Genomic DNA, 25,628 nt, shown 5'->3' with positions numbered 1-25,628 from the left:
TGTAAGCCACTCTATACGGCAGGAGCTCCTGTCTGTTTCACTTTAGTTAGACTGACTGGCGGGTGTGACCAAGGTCTCCACACTCTGAACACTCACACTCTGACATTCAGATGGGGTGTGTGTCCGTCTGTCCACTCGTGTGTTTAATGTATATCATCCCGTGGAAAGCATCTATGTCCAAAACTGTCCCTTTATTTTATTGTTATTATTATAAAAAGGTGAAATATCTGCTCTAAAAACTCACAGAGGCGGAGCGTTGTGAGCTTGTACATCTGCTATTTTCACTACTTTTGTGTGATGATCTTGTATTAATTTGGAAATATGGTTTCCACCCGACAGTGGGGATATACAGTATGTGTGCATACATGTGTATACTTTCTGAAACGTCTATGGGAAAAATAAGAAGGGGGTTTAACCTGGTGTGTGAGTGTGTGTGCATGTGTGTGTGTGTGTGTGTCATAAAGAAGAGAAGGCAAGTATAGGACAAGTTAACGCACATTAAGCATAAGTGTTCCAACTGGTGAATTGTGTGTGTGTGTCTGGTCTGTATTATTACTGTGATTATTTGGTTGAATGTTCTGGCCACAGTAAATGCGTCATGACAGCTTTTCCAGTCCAATGTCTGACGCTGTGTGTGTGTGTGTGTGTTGGACAAGGCTCTCTAGGTCCATTAGGGGTGAAGTTATCAAACCCCTGTGTGCCAGTATACACACACACTCACACACACACCGAGAGATAAACGCACAGGGAAATTAAATGCAGATTAGGCCGATAACGTGCAGAACACACAAACTAACAGACCTTGTATTAATCCACCCGTGTATTTATGTGTTGCATGCTTTTTGGGGCTCTGTGTCTGTGTCTTGGCATTAAGAGTGTTGTTTGCTTGTGTACTGTGTGTGTGTGAGCCAAGACCCTGGCTCCCCTCTCCATGACTCCATGTTGCTGTTGGGAATAAAAACTCTATCTCCAAAGAGAAACGGAGGAGGCAGAGGAGTCCTACATTCCAGGCAAAGCCTCCAGCCTCTTGCTTCAACCCTTGTCTCCATGCTTTGCCCCCTGAACCCTGCCGTCCATAAGTAAAGGCCCAGACCAAGATGACTCCATACAAGACTAACTTAGTGATTCTTAAACGTTTTCACTGTCAAGGACCCCCTTAAACTGAGTGTACAAATGGAACCAATGCTCTTTGAGTACCTTTTCCACCACTAGTGTACACTGACTACTACGTCTGCTTCTCGGTTTGTGTGTGTAGAGGAGAGATGTATGGAAAAATAACTTGACAGTAAAGTGTTGATTTAAAACCCCCAGGTTGAGAATATTGTGCCTTGAGCAGAGCACACACACACACACACACACACACACACACACACACACACACACACACACACACACACACACACGCACAGGCATCCAGGGCCACCTCACACACACACCACCTCCTCGCATCCCTTCGTGACCTCTCCTTCGCCCCACCTAATCTGCTCTGACGCGACCTCCAACCTTTCACCTCCACAAAGGCCTATCACAGGAGAGTCTTGTCAGAGCGAGGAACTCTCATTAGAGAGAGTGGAGGAGGGTCGGGCGCACACACGTGCACACATACCATAGACCCCCTGCCTACGCATCTACCTCTTCACACACACACACACACACACACACAGTGACATTCAGTGTTCATTTAACTCTGAGTGGGTACAAATTACGGGTCCTTTTAATTCCATTTGTACACTCAGAGTTACAAATGGATAACTTAAATCTGGTAAACCTCACCCACATCAATGCAAGACCTCACTTGGCCCTCAGGTGAAGTTTGTGGTCTGGTCATAGTAGAAATGTAATATTGAATAATCGTATCATTCACAGCCCCCTGGCTCCACTAAAAACTTTTATCTATTTAATAAGCTTAGCTAAGAGAGAAGAAAGAAAATCAAATGTTTGTTGGTCGATTGCTTGGATTTCCTTATATCCAAAGCAGAAAGTTAACCGGCTTTTTAGTAGGCCCATGTGTGTACAAAAGTGAAACTTGTTATTCTCTCCCTAAGAATTGAGATCACAATTCTCTCACACGATTATTTTAAATTACCAATATTTTGAGATGCTTGCTGTCTAGTCCGCTTTAAACCATGAGTGCTTGACTTGGTCATGTGATCAGTGACATCACGAAGATGTACTCTTTGGCTTGCAGAGTGCATCTTCATGATGTCATTGATCACATGACCTCAAGTTCTAGAGCTCCAGTTCTAGGCTAAATACAATGGGGGGGGGGACTCTAAGGTATATTAATGACATACCGGTAGTTCAATGTTGAAAATGAGTGGTATTCCCCTTTTAACTTGTAGACCTAAACCTAACCTAATCTTTCTTTCTCTCATCATTTTTGAAACACTCTAAAACCACATATTACACACACAAAGACCCCCAGGAAAGTGTTCTAAATCTTCTAAACGTCATAAACATATGTTTTTGCAAAAAGGGTAAAGTGTCCCTTTAAGTGTTAATTTAACAGCAGTACCACATCTCTCCCACTCTACAGCATGCTGTCCCTGTCGTATACACTACACACACACACACACTGTACACACATAACCATCAATACGCACACGCACACACAACATACACTGTAAATATAGTATAGTATACTGTAGGGACACGAACACACAGCAATACTCTCTCACACACACACACACATGCACACACTTGCCTTGTTACCATGACGGCGCCTGAAACTAACTCAGACCAGGCCTCGCGTCCATTTGTGTGTGTGTGTGTGTGTGTGTGTGTGTGTGCGTGTACACACTTGTGCCTGTCACAACAGAACTAATAGCGTCATGACTGAAGCAGCCTGCGAGCCTTACTGTCATGGGTTTGGCAGGCTCAGACCTCTTCCCTTCAGGAAGGCCAGGGTTAAATAAAGACTTTTTACGGGGGCCCCTTGGCTGAGCGCGGGGCGTATAGCGTTCGGAGTGTAGACCGCCGACGCTAAATAAAGTTTGTCATTTTATGGACGGACGCGTGTAAATACGTAAGCGCAAACACACGTGACAGTATTTACTGTGTCTCGGTGGCCGGCCGGGCGTGCGCGAGCGCACACACACACACACACACACACACACAGTGTCTGCACGTTCGTTCACACACCCACACGCACACGCCACAAACATAAATATTCTCAAAGTGGTTGTTTATTTCCACACGCTGGAGCGTAAACAAACGCCGACCCCCTGCTTCGGCCCAGAATAGCACTGAATGGTTTGGTATGGATTAGGTGGAGTCAGCACATTGAGATGTCGTCCCCCCCCCCCTTCATCCAGAGCAAGACTTTACCGCAACACTTGTTTAGATTAGAACACTGGTAGTTTCCAGCATGGGATCGGGGGGGTCCTTGGGGGGGTTCGAGTGGGTCTCCAGCTAAATGATTGGTAGCTAGAAACCACATGTCGGTGGAATTGCAGTTTGTTTCTGTGGAATTGTAATTTGTTTTTGAGTTAAATTAACACTTTTTATTATTATTATTTTTACGGTGTAGATTAGGTCCCAGAGATACAAAATAATCAAATGGAATTGGGGTCTCTGTGGTTAAGATTCATGGTATCTTGAGGTAAACACAGAGTGTGTGGCAATGCCAGTGGTTAGTAGTTCTATACTGTGCTGGGAGGCAGTACTTGGTTCAGAGTTTCAGACTAGTCATTGGTCCGACAAACGACACATGTTTGTGTTTGTGAGCGGTTCCTGAATGTCGGACTAATGCTCGGTCGGAATTACGTGCAGACCCCACTGTGCCGGACATTTCATTTAAATTCAAAACAAGTTTTTGCTAACATAGTCAATCTCTCTCTCTCTCTCTCTCTCTCTCTCTCTCTCTCTCTCTCTCTCATAGGATGACAGGTCGAGAGTTCTTCACTCGTTTTCCAGGACTTTATCCGTTCCTCCTGAGTCAGCTAGAGGAGGCTGCTGCCACAGTGGACAGGTGAGGTGTACACTGTACACACACACACACACACACAAAATTCATGGCACCTGACATCATTTTCTCACACTCTTCTGATTGCATAAGGCACGTTCTCACCCTCTGCTAACTCTGCGCGGCATTTTAATTGAATCCAGTCGCGACAGCTTCGTTAGGCTCGTTAAGCTCGTTAAGTGTCTGTACTGATGAACCATTTCCTGTAGCGACGTGGAAGGAGAGATACAGGGAGGAACAATGGAGAGAGAGAGAGAGGCGTGTACAGTGCAACGGGTTCATACTGTTATAAAACAAAAATAAAACGGCCTGTTCAATTCACCAAAGCCAGGTCCTGTATAAGAGCTAACCAAATTAGCCCTCTATAGGAGCCATCTGACTCATTGCATTTGTCACTTGCCTCGTCAAGTGAAACGCCCTCCACCTGTGGCTTTTGTTCCTCTAACTGTAGGTCTGGATAAGATGTTAAGACTGAATGCCTGATGAAATGGATTGTTAAGATGGGTCATGTTTTACAGTGGGCAACTGAGTCCACGCTGTTCGCTCGCACACACACACACACACACGCACGCACGCACGCACACACACACACACACACACACACACACACACACACACACACACACACACACACACACACACACACACACACACACACACACACACACACACACACACACACACACACACACACACACACACACACACACACACGCATTCTCTCTCTCACTGGTACCCACTTACACACTTGGACTTCATTGGGCTTATCTCTTATCTCAGATGGCCCCTGTTCCCCTATTAAAAGCCTTTGGCTCGTACAATAGCTCCCCAGTCACCCCTTATCTTAATATGGATCAAATTAATTGAGTGCACTCTCGGACCAGCTCTTTTCACATTCCCTACACTCCGTCTGACCCGCCTTTATAGAACATTAGCCACGTTCCCACGGAACCAGATTATGCTCTCCGCTGTACTTCCCAGCCAGATGTAGCAGTGCACAGCAGTCATGACGGCTGACAAGCGCTTGTTTGTGATTGTTGTGTACAAACCCTCTTGAGGCTACTGTCTACTGTCTATTATACACTATTGATCTGTAGCAGGGGTCTCTTCAACCTTTTTCAGGACAAAGACCACCTTAGCTATTTCTTTTAAAAATTGTGATGCAGATTAAACGTTTTCATACATTTCATAGATGGCTTCATATACTTGTTTTAGACCAACGTTCATTCATATTTCATCTTAACGTGTATGTTTAACCGCTAAAACCCTCAATACGGTACTTGGGGAAACTTGGCCTTGGGCTTTGTCGAAAATATCCAATCCACAAGCTCACAACAACATGTCGCGCGAGCAGCGCACAGGGAGGAAATGTTAGGGCCACTCTGACACGCAGATTGGGTGAGCCAAGGGTCAAAGCGGTGACCTTTTCGGTTCCCAGACAGCCTCCAGTCAGCTACGGCCGTCCAACCCTCTCTGTGTCTCTATCATAAACTCCATCCACAGTGCGTATGCTAGTAATTCCCTGCTTCTCTCTCTCCGTCCTCCCTCTCTGTCTCTCTATCATAAACTCCATACACAGTGCGTCGTTACCGTCGTATGCTAGTAATTCCCTGCTTCTATTCTCTCTCTCTCTCCGTCCTCCCTCTCTGTCTCTCTATCATAAACTCCATACGCAGTGTGTCGTTACCGTCGTATGCTAGTAATTCCCTGCTTCTCTTCTCTCTCTCTCAGTCCTCCCTCTCTGTCTCTCTATCATAAACTCCATCCACAGTGCGTATGCTAGTAATTCCCTGCTTCTCTCTCTCCGTCCTCCCTCTCTGTCTCTCTATCATAAACTCCATACACAGTGCGTCGTTACCGTCGTATGCTAGTAATTCCCTGCTTCTCTTCTCTCTCTCTCTCTGGCCTCCCTTCAGTCTCTGTCCCTGTGGTGTGTCTGTGACATCACATCCTGCCCCGGCACATGTGCATGACTGAACTGGGACACTAAACACATTAGACCGGCTCCCTAATTAGCCCCCGCTATTACATTTCCCATCTCGCCCACCATCGCACGGCTGTCCCAGTGGACTGTGCGGTTGTATGTGTGTACTGTGTTGTACATGCACACCGCGTGTGCGTGTGTGTTAGATGAATGGAATAATGAAAAGCACAAGTTGTTGTTTTCTGCAGGGGGTCTGTTCTCTGTCTGCGCTTTGCTATGAGAATCACATGACTATACGGAAAGGCCCCCGGGAGCGTGTTCTGCTCTTCTAACATACAACACATACAGTACGATTCGCCACGTCTTTTTTTTTGGTCTTTTTCCTTACAATTTATTCATTATGCCAATTCCCCATGCATTCTAGTCCTACGGTTTGTCCTAACCCATTCTGGGCGCGAACCCCTTTTGGTGTTAGCATTATGTTATGCTTTAGCTATTGAAAAATCGCAGATCTACAAGCTCATAGCGCGCCACCGAGTGGCGCGCTTCGAGCTTGTAGGTCTGCGATTTTTGAAAAATCGAAGAACGACTGACATAGAAACATGGCTTTTTCGGAAAACTGTCAGGATGTAGAAGACATTTTTGAGTGGTGCAACCACTCCAAGGAACAGCAATGTCCGTGGCCATGTGTTCACCTATGTGACATTAATGAGCACCATAATGAGTACCAGTAGGTGGCGCTGTTTTCCAGAAACAGAGAGAGGGATAGTGCTGCACTGTTGCCTGCTAATGAGGGAGAGGGAATTGCACCACTCAGTTCACACGGGTGTGATTTTTATAATCTGATCTCGGGTCAAAATGGGCTAAGGCAGTGGTTCTCTCAATCAGTGCCCACTTGAACATCTTTCCCACCAATCTGACCCTCTATGTTATGATGAATCAAACAATTGTGTTCCGGGCATGGAGATCAATGGAACTATAACGTAGTACACTTCAATTTCCTATTTATCAGTATTGCTTTTTTTTTTTTTACATAATATAAAGGTTATCATCGTAAGTTCGTGTTTTGCCAAATTATTTGGGGTCCCACTTGCATGATCCTCACGACCTCACGACCAATGTGCTCTGACCACAGACGACCACATGTCTCCTCTGATGGCGTGTGATGTCAGGGACATGTTTGAAATGTTTGATAGTTTCTGAGTTATTTAACTTAAACGCCCAATGGAAATGGCAATAACACAAATTTTGGCACCACGCGTATTAAAAAATAAAATAATAATTTTCATCATTTTTTATAAAAAGTGGGGAGGAGGCTTCACTTCCGCTATATCGCTTGCATCATGACCAGAGCTAGTGCAAGCACGATAGATCGCTAGTCCCTCCCCACCCGGCTTCCCTCCCGTGACGTGAACACAGACAATTGTGTTGGTATGGATGCCCAGCCAGGACGGAGGATTCACCCCCCTGGTCACCCCTGGGGGACTTTACCGCTGTGCCACCCGAGCACCGTGCCCACCAATCAGCAGTGTGAATAGGCATGGACCTACCCATCCAATTTATTGTATACATTTATCCACTCTCAGAGGTACAAATCTGAAAACGAACAATGAGGATTTGACTGCGTACACGTAATCGCACATACATACGGGTACAGACCAATTCCCACCTTTTTCGAAGTACAACTCCATTTCTCTCTCTCTCTCTCTCTCTCCCCCATCTCATCCTCCTCCTATCCCACCCTCCCTTCCCCTCCCTCCGTCATTGGGAGTGTGTTGGGAGTGACACTGCCAAGCATAAAACTGTGAAACCGCACTGGCATAGAGAGACCGTTTTCCATTCTGAGTCAGTCGGCGAGGGGAGTCGGCCGGTGGAGTTGATGTTCGGCTGTAGGGAAGAAGGAAAAAGACTGAGGAGGAGTGCGAAGCTCGGATGAAGGACAGATGAGCAGATGACTAGCCCATTTAGACCTGACAACGGAAAAAAAATTGCTTGTAGATCTGCTATTTTTCAATAGCTAAAGTATAACATAATGCTTAGTTAAAACACCAAAAAAGGGTTCCCGCCCAGAATGGGCTAGATGGGAGTGTGGGAGGGTGGTTTAGGATGTGAGTGGTGTGTCACCCCTGCAAGAATCCTAGGGCCTATTATGTTTTATTGTGGAAAGAATGTCTTTTTTGCGTGTGTATACTAATGTGTGTATAGGACATTTTTTCCCCTGTATCTGAGGTCCATTATTTTTCCAGCTCAAACTCTGCTGTGTGTCCATGTTGTGACCCATATTATTAGATCTTTGTAGACACTGCATACCATTCAAGAATCCACACCGCAGTGAGAATGGCCAATCTACAAGCCCACACTACGTGATGTCAGCTTGTTGCTCGCTGTTGTCACGTGACATTGTATGACAATGTGTTGCGTCTAGTGAGCTCATGACTTCATGACATGGGCAACTGGCGGCCCGGGGGCCACATGCGGCCCCCACCATCACATAATGCGGCCCACAGGTTAAAAGCAGAATAGTGATATATTTCAGTGATATATTTCAGCTGTTGCTATTCCAAACATGCAAACATGAGTTGATCATTAGATCAGTCTAGCTTAATGACTCCTATTATTAAAATGTTATTGTCTTTTTTTGTCAAATATATGTGTTTAGTTCATATAGTTAACATAACTATAACTACATGCATTTGAAATTAAATATAAAGGTTACTTATCAGGATTCCAATTCAAAAATAGCAAAAAAAAATATTCAGGATTTTAATTCAAATATAGCAAAAATAGCTGATCTATAAGCTCAAAACGATCAACCAATTAAGGAAATAGGACGGTACATTTCAAAGAAAGAAAAAAACGCAGCAAAAAAGATGGAAAAAAGCGCTAGATGAATAAGTCACACATTAACGATATTATCATTCGACCTGCCGATAAAGGCGGAGCCACGGTGATCCTTTCTAAAGAGCAGTATATCACTGAAGCTAAGCGACAACAAAATTCTAAACATTATGTAAAACTTTCTCCTAATCCTTTACCAGTTATGCAAATCCAGTTCCATGAACTTCCGGTCAAGGCTAAGGAGTCCTCATGGATCTCGGATAATGAATTTAAATTCTTGTCTGTTGAACATCCTATGCTATAGCTTCCTTTTACTTATTACCAAAAATTCATAAGTTAACCGTAAGGACAATCCCCCCCGGGTCTCCCTATTATTTCTGGCATTGGCACTTTAACAGAACCGGCCTCCAAATTCATAGATTGCTTTATTAACGCATTTTGGGCGGGAAGCCCTTTTGGTGTTTTAACTAAGCATTATGTTATACTTTAGCTATTGAAAAATAGCAGATCTACAAGCTCACTGAAAAATGCAGCACAAATCTTTGAATATACATTCTTTCAAAGCGAACGTTTTTCTTATTTAACCTTTTTTTTCATAGATTCAGACTTTTTTTCTGCTTACAACACACCGACTACAACACTACGTGGTTAGTGCGTAGAACCCTAATCAAATGGGGTCATATATGATACTGTTGCCTGCCTGCCTGTCTGTCTGTATACATACAGTACGTACAGTAGCTAATATCAGAAACTGCTGGATTGATCAGCGTATCCCCCGGCCTATTCCTGTCAGTTGACCTGCCAGAAAAAAGCTCCGCAATGCCACTGTGCTCATTCCTCCTTGCTGTGTGTGTGTGTGTGTGTGTGTGTGTGCGTGTGTAGTGGCAGTGGCCAGGTGAAGCTTCACCCCAGCCTGTTTTCTTCTACTGCTGGTACTGGGTAAACTATATCCGTCTCCTATGGATGGATCAATCTCTCCTTTGGGACTGGCTCCATTCCTGCCCTTCATTATTAGGTGAGTGGTAAACACACACACACACACACACACACGCACGCACACACACCTGCAAGCGGCACACACACCTACTGTGGGTTCCGTTTCCATCATCAGAAATTAATATGAAATATTTAATCACAAATATCTCCGTATAGTGTATGTTTCACTAGTTGCCTTTATTCAAAACTTTTATTCCGTCTGTTTGATTCTAGGATTGCGTTTGGAAATACAATCCGTGGTAGAAGTAGTGCTTTTTCTGTCGATTGATCAGATTTTTTTTGATTTTTTGTTTCTTTTTTCTTTCTACATGATTTAGTTTAATCCTTTTTATTAGAAATGCAGCAATGTTGAAAACGGATTTCTTCAGTCTTTTGTTTTCCTTCTATGAGATTTACTGAAATCTCAAAAAAGGTGGGCATAATAAGCTTCGGCTTCAGCCCTTTTTTCTTTGTATGTAATAATGTTGGATAAACCATGGCCTAGACAAATAAACTATCTATCTATCTGATATCTGCTTATTTACGAATGGTCAGCGTAGATTATCTTTCATGTTTTTCACCATTTTCAACTTTTTGAGTGGTGCACTCCTACAACCAGCAATGTCCGTGCGTATCTATGTATCTATGTATCAGTGGCCGTCATGAGCACGAGTATGTGACTTATTAGTACCAGTAGGGGGCGCCAGAAACAGATAGAGATGTGATGTGATGTGCCTGCTGCCTGCTAATGAGAGAGAGAGAGAGGTGGGGGGGGGGGGGGGGGGGGGGGGGGGGGGGGGGGGGATTGCACCACTCAGTTCACACAGGTGTGATTTTTCCATTTCATTCAAGTAGGCTATAAACACGAATCCTGATAACCTGTCACCCATATATTGATTAACTGAATACGGTCTAGAGCAGAGGTTCCCAAACCCCCTGGTCCCCAGACCGGTGCCGGGCCTTCAGAAGGCCTGACGAAAATTCTAGATCTATATCTTGTGGGAGCCTCTGCTCACACAAGCATAGGCCTGTGCGAGCTAGAGGTTCAGCAGAGGTTGCAAATTGTGTTTTGCGTTTCATTTACAAAGTGATTCGTTCATTCATTCAAGATCCCAAGGTCCTTGTTGTTGGGAATCCGTGCTCTTGTATAGTGTGGGAATATGTCTGCATCCTCGGGCTGTTACAGTAAACGAGAATGCACTGTGCCTTGTTTGTTAAACATATATATATATTGTATGCATGGAGCACTCTGTCAAGTGATGTCGGGTCACACACCTGCTCCGCTGGCCATCGTTAACATCTCCCAAATGCCTGAACGAGACCTGTTCTATTCCGGGAATAGAAAGCATTTACTATCAGCCAGACAAAACACCTGTAGTCTAAGCAGCCGCATCGCTGTGTGTGTGTGTGTGTGTGTGTGTGTGTGTGTGTGTGTGTGTGTGTGTGTGTGTGTGTGTGTGTGTGTGTGTGTGTGTGTGTGTGTGTGTGTGTGTGTGTGTGTGTGTGTGTGTGTGTGTGTGTGTGTGTGTGTGTGTGTGTGTGTGTGTGTGTGTGTGTGTGTGTGTGTGTGTGTGTGTGTGGTGCTACACAGGTGTCTTTGTGTGTGATTTAGTTGAACATGTTGTAGTCTGTGTTATTGTCTTTGTTCTTTCACTCCCCACATTCCACTGAGTCCATCTTGATGCACACAAATGGCTCATAAAGTTGAACTTGATCTTTACTGGGGGAGTGTGTGAGAGAGACTACAGTTATTGGGGAGAGGAGACACTAGCTAGTTAGCTGAACTTATGCAAATCTTTGAATATCTATTCTTTCAGAGCAAACGTGTTTAACTCAAATCTTTGCTTCTGGGGGGGTCCATGGAACAACATATTTTCAGATAGTGGGGGGTCGGTGGCCAATTCAATTTTTGGGGGTCCTTGACATGAAAAACGAGCGACATAGACACACAGGTTTTTCAGAAAACTGTCAGCATTTAGAAGGCATTTGTAGAATCGAACTTGGGTTAACCAATGTATTCAGCTAATAATTCAAAAGTAGCAAAAGTATCACATCTAAACTGCGTTGCGTGCGTGTGGCCACTCTGCCCACTGGTTTCTAAGTGACCATGATCCGTTGACATCACATGCACTGCTTTCATGTGTTGACTTTTGTGTCATGCAACTCCATTCGCGTTCTCTTATCTCGATTTCTCATTTACAGTCCATATGTTACTGTAGTATACCCAACGTGGCACATGTTGGCATAGGCAGACTATATTGGATAGCATTACATGGGGGTACTCGGAGCGTATGAGCGTGTATTACAGAAGGTTTTCAATTTAAATAAATGAGCGACACTGAGGAAAATCCCTGTGGCGAGAGCGACGTGCTTAAAATAATAAAAAAGGAGCCAATTCCAATATGTGGAACTTTTCCGGCGTTTCAACCGGAGTCGTCATTTGCCGGCATTGCTTTGGCATAATCGTAGCATGCGAGGTAACACAATAAATCTCTAGTACAGACACGTCAAACTTCACCATAAACTGCAATATGATTTAGCAACGGGCTCTTTCAACTGCACTATGCACTCAGTGTTGTTGATTGACACTGGAGACGGAACAGAATGAAGCATAATTCATGCTCGTCGTATGACTGTCGCTTACTGAAGTTCACAAATTGAATTTGTTGCGTCGCTCTATTTTTGGCCTAGAACACTGTTGTATGATGAGCTATAAATCAGGCTTAAACCTCTACGTGTTCATAGACTGATATTCTTGGCCGACGGTAGGCTGTCTGAAAATGACTGGATGCTATATAAGCGTATTAATAATTACTCATTCTACAGCGTGTAACTTTACATGATGTGTTATGTGCAGCAGCGTTTAAGTGAATCACTTTAATTGTTCTAAAATGAGACGGGGAAACAGATATGTCATCTGTTAAGTGAGAGACCTCAGTTGATATAGTGTGTCGTTAGAGTATATTTAGGTTTAGCACTTTGATTATGTTGTCAGTTTAAAGCCATCCACACGGCAAGCATATCTGACGTGTTTTTTTTTTTTACTCACATCTACAAGTGGCAATAAATGTTTTTGTTTTTGAACAAATACCAATCGTGTGAGAACGATTATCTCAGTTCTTAGTGCAATATCAAGTCGAAACATCTGATTATTCTGAACATTTGCGTCCGTGTGTGTGTGTGTGTGTGTGTGTGTGATGTCATATCTGGGCATGTATGTGTTGTCTGTTGGTGTTCTCAGTGGTCATATCCTGGGCACAGCCCAGTCTTTGTTGTGCTGTGGGGGGCTGGGCAGGCCAATGGGAAACTACGGTTTGCAAAGCACACATTTTTCACATTGCTGAGAGGGAGAAACAACACAAATATTATTGGAACATGTTCCCCCTACTGTGCACCTGCAAGCGTCCTGCAAATAGCCATGCATCGCTTGGAGCGCGCACGCACACACAGTGTGGATATCTGACAACTTGAGTTTTGTTGTGTTTTCCTTCTCTGTTTGGTGGGAAATGGTCTTTGGACGGTGTGTTTGTGTGTGTGTGTGTGTGCATGTGCGTGTGTGCGCGCGCGTACATTCTTCATCCAAAGCACTTGGGGGGATAGCGTGTACCTCCACATATGTTACGCCCACGTACTGTAGTGAGATCATTCACTGTGAAAAGGAGATGGTGGCTTCTTTTTTTTTTTTTTATACATTTTATTCAAAGAGTAAGACATCATATGCAAGTTTCACAGAAGGAAAATACAACTCTTTGTTTTTATATTTTCTCCCACAACTCCTTTCCCAATCCTCCCCACCCACCCACCCACCATCTTTCCCCACGAGACCAGACATACAAACAACATACAGTAAGATGGTGGCTTGGCGGCCCGGGTATCGGAGGAGACTCGAGGCTATATCTTCACCCTCCCAATGACTTATTGTGGGGGTTAGCAGAGATGAGAGAGGCAGGGGAACTGGGAATTGGCTTAATTATCAAATTGGGATATATATAAAGGGGCTGACAATGTAATTTTTTTCTTTTTCTTTTGTCTGCGAGGGGAATGGGTCATTGAACAATGTTCAATAAATGGATTTTGAAAGGAAAGAAGATGTATTGTTGGGCTTTCTATGCCTTTTATTGATAGTTAAGTGTAGTTAGAAACAGGGAGAGAGAGAGAGATGGGGGAGTGACACGCAGCAAAGGCCGACAGGATCGGGACTCGAACTCGGGCTACATTGGAGCCTAGGTGCCGGACCACTAGGCCAGCGGTCCCGGCCAAAATAGGGATAGATTATAATCGATCAATCGATTCGTTCGTTGCACCCCTGCAAATAACATTTAAACGGGGGAAGAGTATGCTAGCTTGCAACTTCTTGGGCACCAGCGAAAACATGCATGAGCACGAATGTGCATTACACACCCATTCACATAATTAACAACGACAAAAAAAGGTGTGAGGGGGTGTGAGCTCCTATCTCCGCACCGCCCACCGGAGTGGGACGTTCTGTTCCCAACTGATTTGAGCTGACATCTGTGGACGTCTGAATGCCGGCCTCCTAACAAACCTGTATCCCAGTCATCATTGACACAAAAAGATGATCCATGGCCTTGGCCGGCTTAGCGGTCCAGGCACCTTGGCTTGTAATCCAGCATGACAGCGTGTCGCGGGTTCGAGTCCCGATCCCGACTAACTTTGTTGTGTCTCTTCCCCCCGTCCCCCCCCCCCGTCCCCGTCTCTCTCCCGTTTCCTGTCTACCTACTGTAAATCTATCAATAAAGGCATTAAAACCCCCCCAAAAAATATATATATATTTGAAAAAAAGTGATCCACACAGATGCAGGGATCTGGATAGAATATATCTAGAATATATTTAGATTACAATACAGTAAACACAACACTGAATGAATACGTGGAGCTGAATGGATCCTGGTTGGCTACGTGACCTTTTTTGTTGCCTTAGTAATTGCGCGATATAACTTCTCTTTGAGAAATGTACAGCATTTTGGTCAGGTAGGACCACATACTACAGACCACTACTGTCTGACAGGTGGCAGTGCATGGAAGCTCAAAGCATAATATCTCCCCTATACCCCAAACGGGGCTTTCTGTCTTGGCTCGGCAGTAGAAATTATGGCGCCGGAGACCCGGGTTTGAATTCCCCGTGGGACATAAATCTCGGGGATTGCAGCTTTAAAGCTCTCATAACTTCAAGTTCAGAGGGGTTGTTTTATGTCGACTTTGGATGCTGATCCTTTTATGAGTCATTTTCATAAACACGGAGCTGAGGAAAAGCATTTAACCCATTTTGACCTGGGAATGATTCTGCAAATGTCTTCTAAATCCTGACTGTTTTCTTGACAGACCTACAAGACCTACAAGCTTCTAGCACGGCACCGAGTGCCGCGCTATGAGCTTGTAGATCTGCTGTTTTTTGAGTGGTACAACCAGCAAATCTGCCTATGTGGCCATCAGCACAGTATATAGAGTATATAGGTATAGGGTACCAGTAGGGGGCGCCAGAAACAGAGAGGGATAGTGCTGCAATTTTGCCTGCTAATGAGAGAGAGAGAGAGGTGTGAGGGGGGGCTGCACCACTCAGTTCACACGGGTGTGATTTTCAATAGCTAAAGCATTACATAATACACCAAAAGGGGTTCCCGCCCAAGTTGGGTTAAGACTCCGACCTGAAGTTATTGCTAGTAAGTTGGCTTTTGCGGTTGAATATCAGGTATTCCTTCGCTCGCTTGGCCGGCCCCTCCGATGGCTGGCTGTTACTTGTCAAAGAGAGGTATGCTGTTGCAGCGCACGCACCCATCCACTCTCCAAATGAAGCCCACATGTCCGGGAGGTTAAATATAGCCCCGACTCTGCCTGCCTGCCTGCCTGGGATCCAGCCTCGCTGCTGTCTGTCTGCCACCCAGCTATACCCCCTCATTCTCCTGCCGACACATGCGGACGTGTCTAGTGTTCGAACCATGGGTACTCCCCCAGAGTTAGTGTCGGAAGTGTCCTTGAGCAAGACACTGAACCCCCTAAATTGCTCCTGATGTGCTGGTTGGTCGGTGCCTTGCATGGTTTCTGCCGCCATCGGTGCATGAATGTGTGTGTGTGGATGTAATGCACAATCTATGTGTAAAGCGCCTTGGATAAAGGCGCTATATAAATGCACCATTTACCATTTACTCCTCGCTTCTGACTCATCACCTACTGTATTTTCAACCTGTGGGGCGGGCTGTGAGGATATATTGTACACCAAATAATTAGTAAAAAAAATAACATTTTAATGATAAAATAACAAGACGACTGGGCCATGGCTCAGTGGGCCAGCCTACTGTCTATCCCTCCATAAAAAATATAAAATAAAGGCGAAAGCCACAAAAAAACAAATAAGATGATATATTAGTTCCCGGCTTAAGTCTATCCCTGTGCTTGCTTTGACGAGACACTTGGTGATGCACCTGTTTGCCTCCATTTTTCATCCACCCGCCTCTCTCCCTCAACATTTTTAAATATTACCGAAGTAGCAGCTATACTCTTCCCCGGGGTCCACAACAAACGATACATAACACAATAAAACATGTCGTCCTCTGATCATTTCCCATTCTTCCACAGACCTGCTCAGCTCGGTATGCGTCAGGCCTTCCTGAGTGATGAGGAAGACACAGAAAAAGGGGGGATGACTAGACAACATTTGTTATGTTTGGTGATGGCCGATGATTCCCTGGAACTGAAGCCGTTTCATCTGTTCTCTCTCCCGCGCTGGCAGAGGCCTCAGAGCGCTGTGATGATGGAGATTTATCTCTGGTCTTATCCACACCCCCCACCCCTCCATCTCTCTCTCTCTCCATGCCTCACTCTCCATCCATTACTTTACCACTCATTTTTCTGTGGGAAAAAGGCCTGTGTAAAGAGCTGGACATTTTGGAATAGATGTTTTGTTACCAATAGTGCCAAATAAATGAATAGCATTTCTAAAAGTATCTTTTTTTTTTAAACAAAACAATAATTATCCTGCCCCAATTCAGAGAGCACAATGTTTAACTTTTTCTCTTCCTGAACTGTAATTCTATTCATTGAAGATTGGTTGGGGTAAAGGTTATTGCTCAAAATTACATAGTGTCCACTATAATTCTGAAACGGTCACAGTTGGACACATGTTTACTATTATCAGCAAATAGGAAGTTGTGGTCTTTCATTTGGCAACATGACATTTGACCTTGGGCTGTTTTTTTTTTTTTTAAAGGTCAGACTCACGGTCACCGTTTCCCCCCTCGAAGTGTATCGACGGTCAGAAAAGGCGGCGCTTGTATGGTTTTTGTTGTTGTTAAAGTTGTTTTTAAAGTTGTTGTGCCTGGCACCACTTGTTTGATTTGGTTTATTTTTATGTTTTGGACCAAATAAGTACGTACCGGTAATGTCAAAATAGCCATAGCATATCCGTGCCATATGCTTTGCTTTGTTCGTCAGAGTACACAATGATAATTTTACTCTGAGAGGGTACCATTATAACATGACATTTGTACAATCTCCGAGTTACAAATGGATAAATGGAGCAGATTGTAGTGGTGGTGCTCTACATTCCTACGTTTATTTATTTTGACCTCTTTCTTTTAGACATAATTGTCGGCGTTTGTATGCCTTATTTCAGATAGCTTGGTGGCTGATGCAGAGAGACAGGAAAACAAGGGCAGAGACTGAGCGAGAGAGGCATTTGAGTTGGGAGTCTCATTTTGAAACCGAGTCCTCGTGATCAGAGTTGTCGTCTAAGCCACCATGCACCCCACATTTCTCTCTTTCTTGACTGCTTTTACAACTTAAACTAAAAGCACATTTTTAAATTTGATATAAATTAGTTGATGATAATTTCCGTGTGATTCTGGTCGCCATAGTTTGATCCATTAAAACAGACAAATATATGACCAGTAGCTATATTGCTTTTGTGATAGCCAGTCATCCCTTGGCTTGGTATGTATCAGCTGTAACTCTGTTGCTCATTTGCTAGCCGCTCCATTCCTCAGAGCTGGCTTGTTTAGCTAACACACTACAGAGGGGAAACTGGGCCTTTCATGCCTGTGAAATGAGACACAGACTTCAGACACACATGCACGCACATACGCACGCACGCACGCACACATACAAACGCACACAACCCTCGCCACCCCTCCCCCAAGTCACCCGCCTGGCTCCTGACCCCATGGGGACAGCAAAAGGGACAGCCCTCTTTCTAAAATTACACCCTTCCAAACTGTCATTTCCTCCGCAAAGCGTTTTAATGAGACAAATTAGCACTGATAGTTAGCATATGGGGCCCAAATGGAGCTGGGGGGGTAGGGATTGGGGGGGTGGACATGGCAGTGGTCATTAGAGGTGTGATTGCGTGTGCATGAATTTCACGTATGCACACGTGCAGCAAAGCTCGGGAATGCTAACTGTTGTCTCTTTTTGATACAGGGCCTTTGTCTTTGTGTCTCCTCAGTCCATCTGTCGGTCTGGTTGTCGGTCTGGTTCTCTGTCTGTGTGTCTGTTCCAGAGGTATGCCCACCAAGCAGGTGGACGAGCATTTGTTGACAGTTGACTTTAGACTTGTTGGTCCAAACAGCACTCTCTTTGTCCAAGTTCCTGTTTGTTTTAGCTCACTCCCCCCTCGTTCACTCTCTTTGAATTGTTTATTTCTTTCTTTTGCTCTTTCATGGTTCACTTTCTTCCGTTTCTTTTGTACTTTATTTCTGCGCTTGCTTGCCATTTCTTTCACTCTTACACTCTTGTTCACTTTGGCATTTTCTTTCTGTCACTCTTTTGCCGCCTTTTGCTCTCGCTCGCTCTCGCTCATCCGATTCCACACACACTGTGACACTGGTGGAGTTTAGTTTAGCATTTCAACAAAAACCTAAGAATTATTTGCATTTTGCACTGTCACCCCCAGGTCCCTCACCTCACATACACAACCCACTCGTGTTTTATCATGTGCACATGGTGCACACAGCCATGTATGTATGTGTATTTCTGTGTGTTTGAACATGGGCATGTGCGTGCGTGTGTGTGTGTGTGTATCTGTATCTTTAAACACATCATCACTTGCCAGAGCATGGTGCTCATCTCCACATTCCGTTCCAGTGATGGATGGACGATCCCCTCTCCTTGAACTGGAAGCTCCTGCGGGATTTTTCCACCGCACGTCGGCAGCCGGGGCCAAGACTGTTTGGCCAGGCTGCGTGTAAACCAGTGGCTCCCAAAGTGGGGTCCTTCTTTTTTATTTTATATAAGTTTATTTTTGAGTGGTGCAACCACTCCAAGGAACAGCAATGTCCGTGTCCGCCTATGTATGCACCTATGTGGCCATGAGCACCAGTATATGACTATAGGGTACCAGTAGGGGCGCTGTTGTGCCAGAGAGAGAGAGATAGTATTAGTGCTGCACTGTTGCCTGCTAATGAGAGAGAGAGAGAGAGAGAGGGAGAGGAGGGGGGGGGGGGGGGGGGGGGGGAGTTGCACCACTCAGTTCACAGTACACAGGTGTGATTTTTTTTGTGGCTTTCACCTTTATTTTATGGAGGGACAGACGGTAGGCTGACAGGAAATGGGGAGAGAGATGGGGGGGAAAGACATGCAGTAAAGGGAGTCGAACCCGCGGCACACTGCCAGACTGGATTACCAGCCAAGGTGCCTGGACCGCTGAGCCATGACCCAGGCCCTCCAGGGGTCCTTGAGGGAGTTCCAGGGGGTCTCCAGCTAAATGATAGTTTGGAATCAAATGGACCCTTATGGGTCTGTAACTCAGAGAGTGTACAAAGGGGACCATTTGTACACTCTCAGAGTTCAATAAACATTGATTTTACTATATAAATTGGGGGTTCCAGAGATAGAAAGGCCATTAAATGGGGGGTCCGTAGACCAATGCATGTCAAACTGGGGGGTCCTTAAACGGGTTGAGAATCACTGCTAGAGCCGTACAAATCTTCTCTTCTGGGGGACCCTGGCTTATCTTTTTATATGGGGGTCCGCGGGCTAATGAGTGTCAATTTGGGGGTGCTAATTTAACTCTGAGAGTGTACAAGAATGGACCCTTATGGGTCGCCCAGCCTTGTTCACTCCTTTCTCAAATTGGTACAGTATTGCAAGTTTCCGTGTGTAAATAGTCTATTCTCTAAATCGTCCCGTGCAAAGATGACTTTGGGCTGTGTTTATACTCGTAGGAGTAGACTTGGAATACGTTTGTTTCGGAGCACATTGGCTCTGACTCCTGCAATGTCTCATTGTTGGCTACGACTCCTGGTTATTCCTCTACTCCAGCCTCCCTAATAGACTTAATTTGGGGCTGTAATGAGTGTGTTTATTTAGTATCGACGCCAGCTTGATGGAACAGTAAGTACTAATTGCCATATTGCCTTATTAACGTGATCCTGATGGTGACAATTTTACATTACAAGTAATAGCAGATCTACAAGCTCAGGTGTGACGTGTGGTGGGCTTGTAGATTCGTTATTTCCGTTACTTTTGCGCGACACTGTTGTATGGAGAAGTATAGGGCATTCATTTTCGGGGGGGGAAAAAACACAAGTTGAATTATGAACATATACAAGGTTTCTGCCAACAGTGACGATAATATGGATTAGTTTCATTACCTCTTATCATAGCAAAGCGATGGAGCCCTTTCTCTCCTATCTCTCCCATTCAGACTGTACCTCTCTCTATCGTCATCTGTTACAATCACATTTGATGCACATCAAAGCATGCAGTGACTCTGGATACTGTGATTCCATCGCTGGCTTCTTTAGTTTACTCTTTGATATTTAAAACCCATTTTGGGCCGGGAACTCCTTTTGGGTGTTTTAAACATTATGTTGTAATTTAGCTATTGAAAAATAGCAGATCTACAAGCTCATAGCACGCCACCGAGTGGCACGCTACGAGCTTGTAGGTCTGCTATTTCTGAAAAATCTTTGAATATATATTTCAGAGCGGACATTTTTAACTAAAATATTTGCTTCTGGGGGGTCCCTGGAACAACATATTTTGAGATGGGGAGTCCGTGGCCCAATAGAGATAATTCTGGGATGTCCTTGACATGAAAAAGGTTGAGCACAACTGACAAAATGGGTTAACTATAGGTGCGTAACATATCTCTATAGTCCTCTCTCCTCAGTATAGAAGATGGTCTTTCTCTGTCACCATTTATCGCTCAAAGCAAAGTTACTATGTTTACCCAGGGTAACTGGACTAAAGCTCAAGAACTTGTTTACAGCCAGGCCCTGCTCATAGAACATTTCATGGTAGGGGTTCAATGCCTTGTCCAAGGGCACTTCAGCGGTGGTAATTTTAACGTGCCGGTCCGGGGATACGAACTAGCGACCTTCCGATATCAAGACCGCTCCGCAAACCGTTCGGCCACCGCTGCCCCAATTTCGTTGGAGTCTTTAGTCATGTCCCCCACCCTCGTGGCGGCCAAGGCAGTGTTATGACACCGGAGAAGGAAAGGGGCTATCGCCTTGTAAACATGTCTAATTTTAGCCTGGTGCTCAGGGTGACTGGCCACATTCCCCCCCATCGCCAACGCATACTGTAAATGACTCTGTGTGGGGATCTGTGTTGCGTTTGATCTGTGTGGGTGAATTTCTGAAATTACTGGATAGGTAAATTGGCGATTTGAATATATGCAATGTTGACATACATCTGTTTAGGCTGTGGGATTGTAGAGCCACTCATTACTGTTGTTTGCCCTGCACACACGTGTGTGTGTGTGTGTGTGTGTGTGTGTGTGTGCGTGTGCGTGTGCGTGCACATGCATGAGTAACCTTTTATGTAATATAAACATAAATGTGTCCTCACTCTCCTCATCAAACTTGTCCCTGTAGGTGTCCTCAGAGAACAGCCCAAAAATGTCAGGCTAAAGAATTCTGTTCACGGAAATGGAAGTTTTTATGGTGACAGGAATATAATTATGATGATGAAAACCACCAAAGTTGTTAAAAGACGGATGGATGACTCACTCTGCTGACCTCATTAAGGCTCGCTTAGCATAAACAGAAAAGACGAGACCATAGCAGTACATGATGCAGCATAATGGGAAGCGAAATACCCACGCAAACGTCACCTGTGCATGTGCCCACATTTGCATTTTTTACTTTGATCACAGCAGTGTTGTTTTTGGCAGCAAATTTCTATTTTAGTTTTAGTCATAGTCTCTTGAATAGTTTTCACTTAGTTTTAGTCACATTTTAGTCACCTGGAATGTATTAGTCGACTATGTCATAAGATTTTAGTCGACTAAATCTACAGGTGATTTAGTCGACTAAAATGTATTTCGGCAGGCCTTGTTGCCGTCATAATGACTTATTTTACACTTGCTGAAAATAGCCGATCTACTATCTGATCTGCTATTTTCAGCATGCAAGTGTAAAATGACTTATACTGGATCTCTTGTCCACTAGTCCCTTCCTAACATTTTAGTCTAGTTTTTATTTGTTGACGAAATTGTCAGTATATTTAGTCTTAGTTTTAGTCACCATAGCATAGTTTTCATTTAGTTTTCTTCAGTGGAAAAAGGTAGTCGACGAACATTTTTCGTCTTATAGTTTTAGTCGACGAAAACAACACTGAATCACAGTCTATATAAGCTGCTCTCTCTCTGTGTGTTTGCGCTGCGTTCCCAGGTGCGGCCGGTCCGCAGTGTACCGGACCAGGCAGATGGCGGCCCGCGCCCTGGTTCCGTTCGTGCTCGTGACCCAGGTCCCCTCCACCGTCCACACCTTGCTGCAGGACCTCCCCACCGTGGGACCCCCGCCGGACCCCCGACACAGCCACCACGCGCACGGCGGCGGCGGGCCCCCCCAGACCCAACACAACCACGTCCACGGGACGCTGCTGCAGGTGGGCCCCCCGTATACCACACACACTGAGTACACAATGAGTACACAATGTACAGTACACATCATCATCTCACCACTACACTTCTACATTTACCCCTCCTCGCACATAAGTATACAGTTGGGCTCACAGACAACCGAAATGTATATACAATCAAACTGCGCGCGCGCGCGCTGCGCGCGCACACACACACACACACACACACACACACACACACACACACACACACACACAAACATGCAGCGCTCTTTCATACTTGGAACACTACGGACGGATGCAGTTGTCAAAACACATGTATGTGCATTTTCAGCCAGATCGTAGATAGGGAGGTTCTTGTCTCGACACGCGCACGCACGCACACACACACACGCACACGCACACACACCTCCACACACAGCCCATGTCCAGACAAAGCCGTTATCGGCACATGTGACAGCGCTAGGATAAACATGCACGGTCCGCTCTGTCAACACCGCTCTGTCAAACCCCAACCAAAAACAGTCTCCCATTTGACATCAACACACTCTCCAAAAGACAAGAGGGATTGGATTGGGCTTCTCTGGGGGGGGGGGCTCTCCTTTTCATTTGAATGCATTTTGGGTTTTTTTGGTGGGAGAAACTTTGTTGTTAGCCTAGTTTTTAGTCAGGGAGGTGTGTGAGTAGCACAAAGAATGGAAAGCCTGCCGGTTTATTCAGGATCCATGCCTCTATCCCCTTGATGGAGGCACTTATGGTTTGATAGCGGTCTACAGGCAGGGAGGTCTTCTGTGGGAGAGGAGAGGAGAGGAGAGGAGAGGAGAGGAGAGGAGAGGAGAGGAGAGGAGAGGAGATAGGCTCTCAGAGGCAGGGAGGTCTTCTGTGGGAGAGGAGGAGAGGAGAGGAGAGGAGATATAAGCTCTCAAAGGCAGGAGGTATAAGAGGAGGATTCCTGTGTGCCTTCTTCCTCTCATGGCTGCCATGTGTGGAGCATCCACACATGTCTCTCCTCGCCCTCTGGTTCTCTGGCTGTCTCCGTTCATCCATGGCTTGTCTCTTCTTCAAACCCCCCCCCCCCCCCCCCCCCCCTCCAATTTATTATCCCATTTTGGGCGGGAACCCCTTTTTTGGTGTTGGCATTATGTTATGCTTTAGCTATTGAAAAATAGCAGGTAGGTCTGCTATTTTTTTAGTGGTGCAACCACTCCAAGGAACAGCAATGTCCGTGACTCTGTGTGTTTATGTGTTGGTTAATGAGCACCAGTATATGACTATGAGTACCAGTAGGGGCGCTGTTGTGCCAGAAACAGAGAGAGGGATAGTGCTGCACTGTTGCCTGCTAATGAGAGAGAGAGAGAGGTGGGGGGGGGGGGAGTTGCACCACTCAGTTCACACGTGACATAGAAACATAGCTTTTTCAGAAAACTGTCAGGATGTAGAAGACATTTTTTAGAATCTGATCTCGGGTCAAAATGGGTTATTATCCCTTCCCTCTATCTTCCTTTGTGTCTCTCTCTCCCTCTCTCCTCCTTTCCTACACTGCCCTTCCTCCTTTCGCTCCTCTCCCCATGATGGTTTTCTCTCTCATCCCCCCCCTCCCCCCCTTGCTTTATTTTCCTTGCTCACTCGTCTCCTCGTGTTTTAAATCCTCCACTTCTATCATTCTATTTTCCACCACGTGAAAAGAAAGCGAGAGCGGAATATGGGAAACGGTGTGTTTACATTTTGCATATACTGTGTGTGTGTGTGTGTGTGTGTGTGTGTGTGTGTGTGTGTCTGTTGGGCGAGTATAACAAAGGAAAAGCCTGGAGCCTTTCCTTGGCTGTTTAATTTCCCTCCACAAACATACACCATCTCAATGTAACACACGCACATGCACGAGTGCACACACACGCACATGCAGGCGCACACACACACACACACACACACACACACACACTGAACTGAGATGCTTAAGAGGACAACTTCCTTTATATATTATTATAGACATTATTGAAAGAAAGAGGGGGGAAAAGTTCCATTAGTGACATAGAAATGGGAACAGGGGAACTTCACATGGCAGGAGTATGTATACCCTGCAGGTTTTAGATTCCCCTAGTATTGGCCTCATGTGTTCCAGCCAGGGATATACCATCAATCATTGTTCCTACCTGAAGACACCAGGCGATATACTGTACCATCAATCATTGTCCTACCTGAAGACACCAGGCGATAGACTGTACCATCAATCATTGTTCCTACCTGAAGACACCAGGTGATAGACTGTACCATCAATCATTGTCCTACCTGAAGACACCAGGCGATAGACTGTACCATCAATCATTGTTCCTACCTGAAGACACCAGGTGATAGACTGTACCATCAATCATTGTCCTACCTGAAGACACCAGGCGATATACTGTACCATCAATCATTGCTCCTACCTGAAGACACCAGGTGATAGACTGTACCATCAATCATTGTCCTACCTGAAGACACCAGGTGATAGACTGTACCATCAATCATTGTCCTACCTGAAGACACCAGGCGATATACTGTACCATCAATCATTGTCCTACCTGAAGACACCAGGTGATATACTGTACCATCAATCATTGTCCTACCTGAAGACACCAGGGATATACTGTACCATCAATCATTGTCCTACCTGAAGACACCAGGTGATATACTGTACCATCAATCATTGTCCTACCTGAAGACACCAGGTGATATACAGTACCATCAATCATTGCTCCTACCTGAAGACACCAGGCGATATACTGTACCATCAATCATTGTTTCTACCTGAAGACACCAGGGTCTACTTTCCTCAACGTAAAAGACCACCTTCGACCACTTCAGACGTCGTTGCTGTCGGACATGAAACCTCTCATCTCCAATAATTCTAACTTCCTTGTGGTAGAATACAAGATCGTCTGTGTTTTACTTTTGAATCCTGGTTCCAGATGAGTGAACAGTTTTTGACATAATATGAGGTTTCCACCCGACGGAGCGGACGGACTAATGTCTAGCTATATTGGATCAACATTCTCTACCGCACGGATTGGTTTTATTCGTTAAACTGACTAAGTATTCTGTTTCCTTGCTCAAATCAATCGGCACGAA

General features: G+C 45.1%; 1 protein-coding gene across 1 annotated transcript in view; it reads left to right on the top strand.

The window, feature by feature from the left end:
• The window catches only part of thada (THADA armadillo repeat containing), a 127,751-nt gene that overhangs the window by 46,816 nt on the left and 55,307 nt on the right, over window positions 1-25,628 (top strand). Inside the window, 4 exon segments of the mRNA XM_080782200.1 lie at window positions 3,881-3,970; window positions 9,609-9,642; window positions 9,644-9,741; window positions 22,334-22,550. Coding sequence (XP_080638326.1) covers window positions 3,881-3,970; window positions 9,609-9,642; window positions 9,644-9,741; window positions 22,334-22,550 — 439 coding nt within the window.

The sequence above is a fragment of the Protomyctophum bolini genome, assembly GCF_963924005.1.
Source record: "Protomyctophum bolini genome assembly, chromosome: 14".
NCBI lineage: Eukaryota > Metazoa > Chordata > Actinopteri > Myctophiformes > Myctophidae > Protomyctophum > Protomyctophum bolini.
Note: the sequence above shows the minus strand (reverse complement) of the source record. Positions and strands in the feature narration are given on the sequence as shown.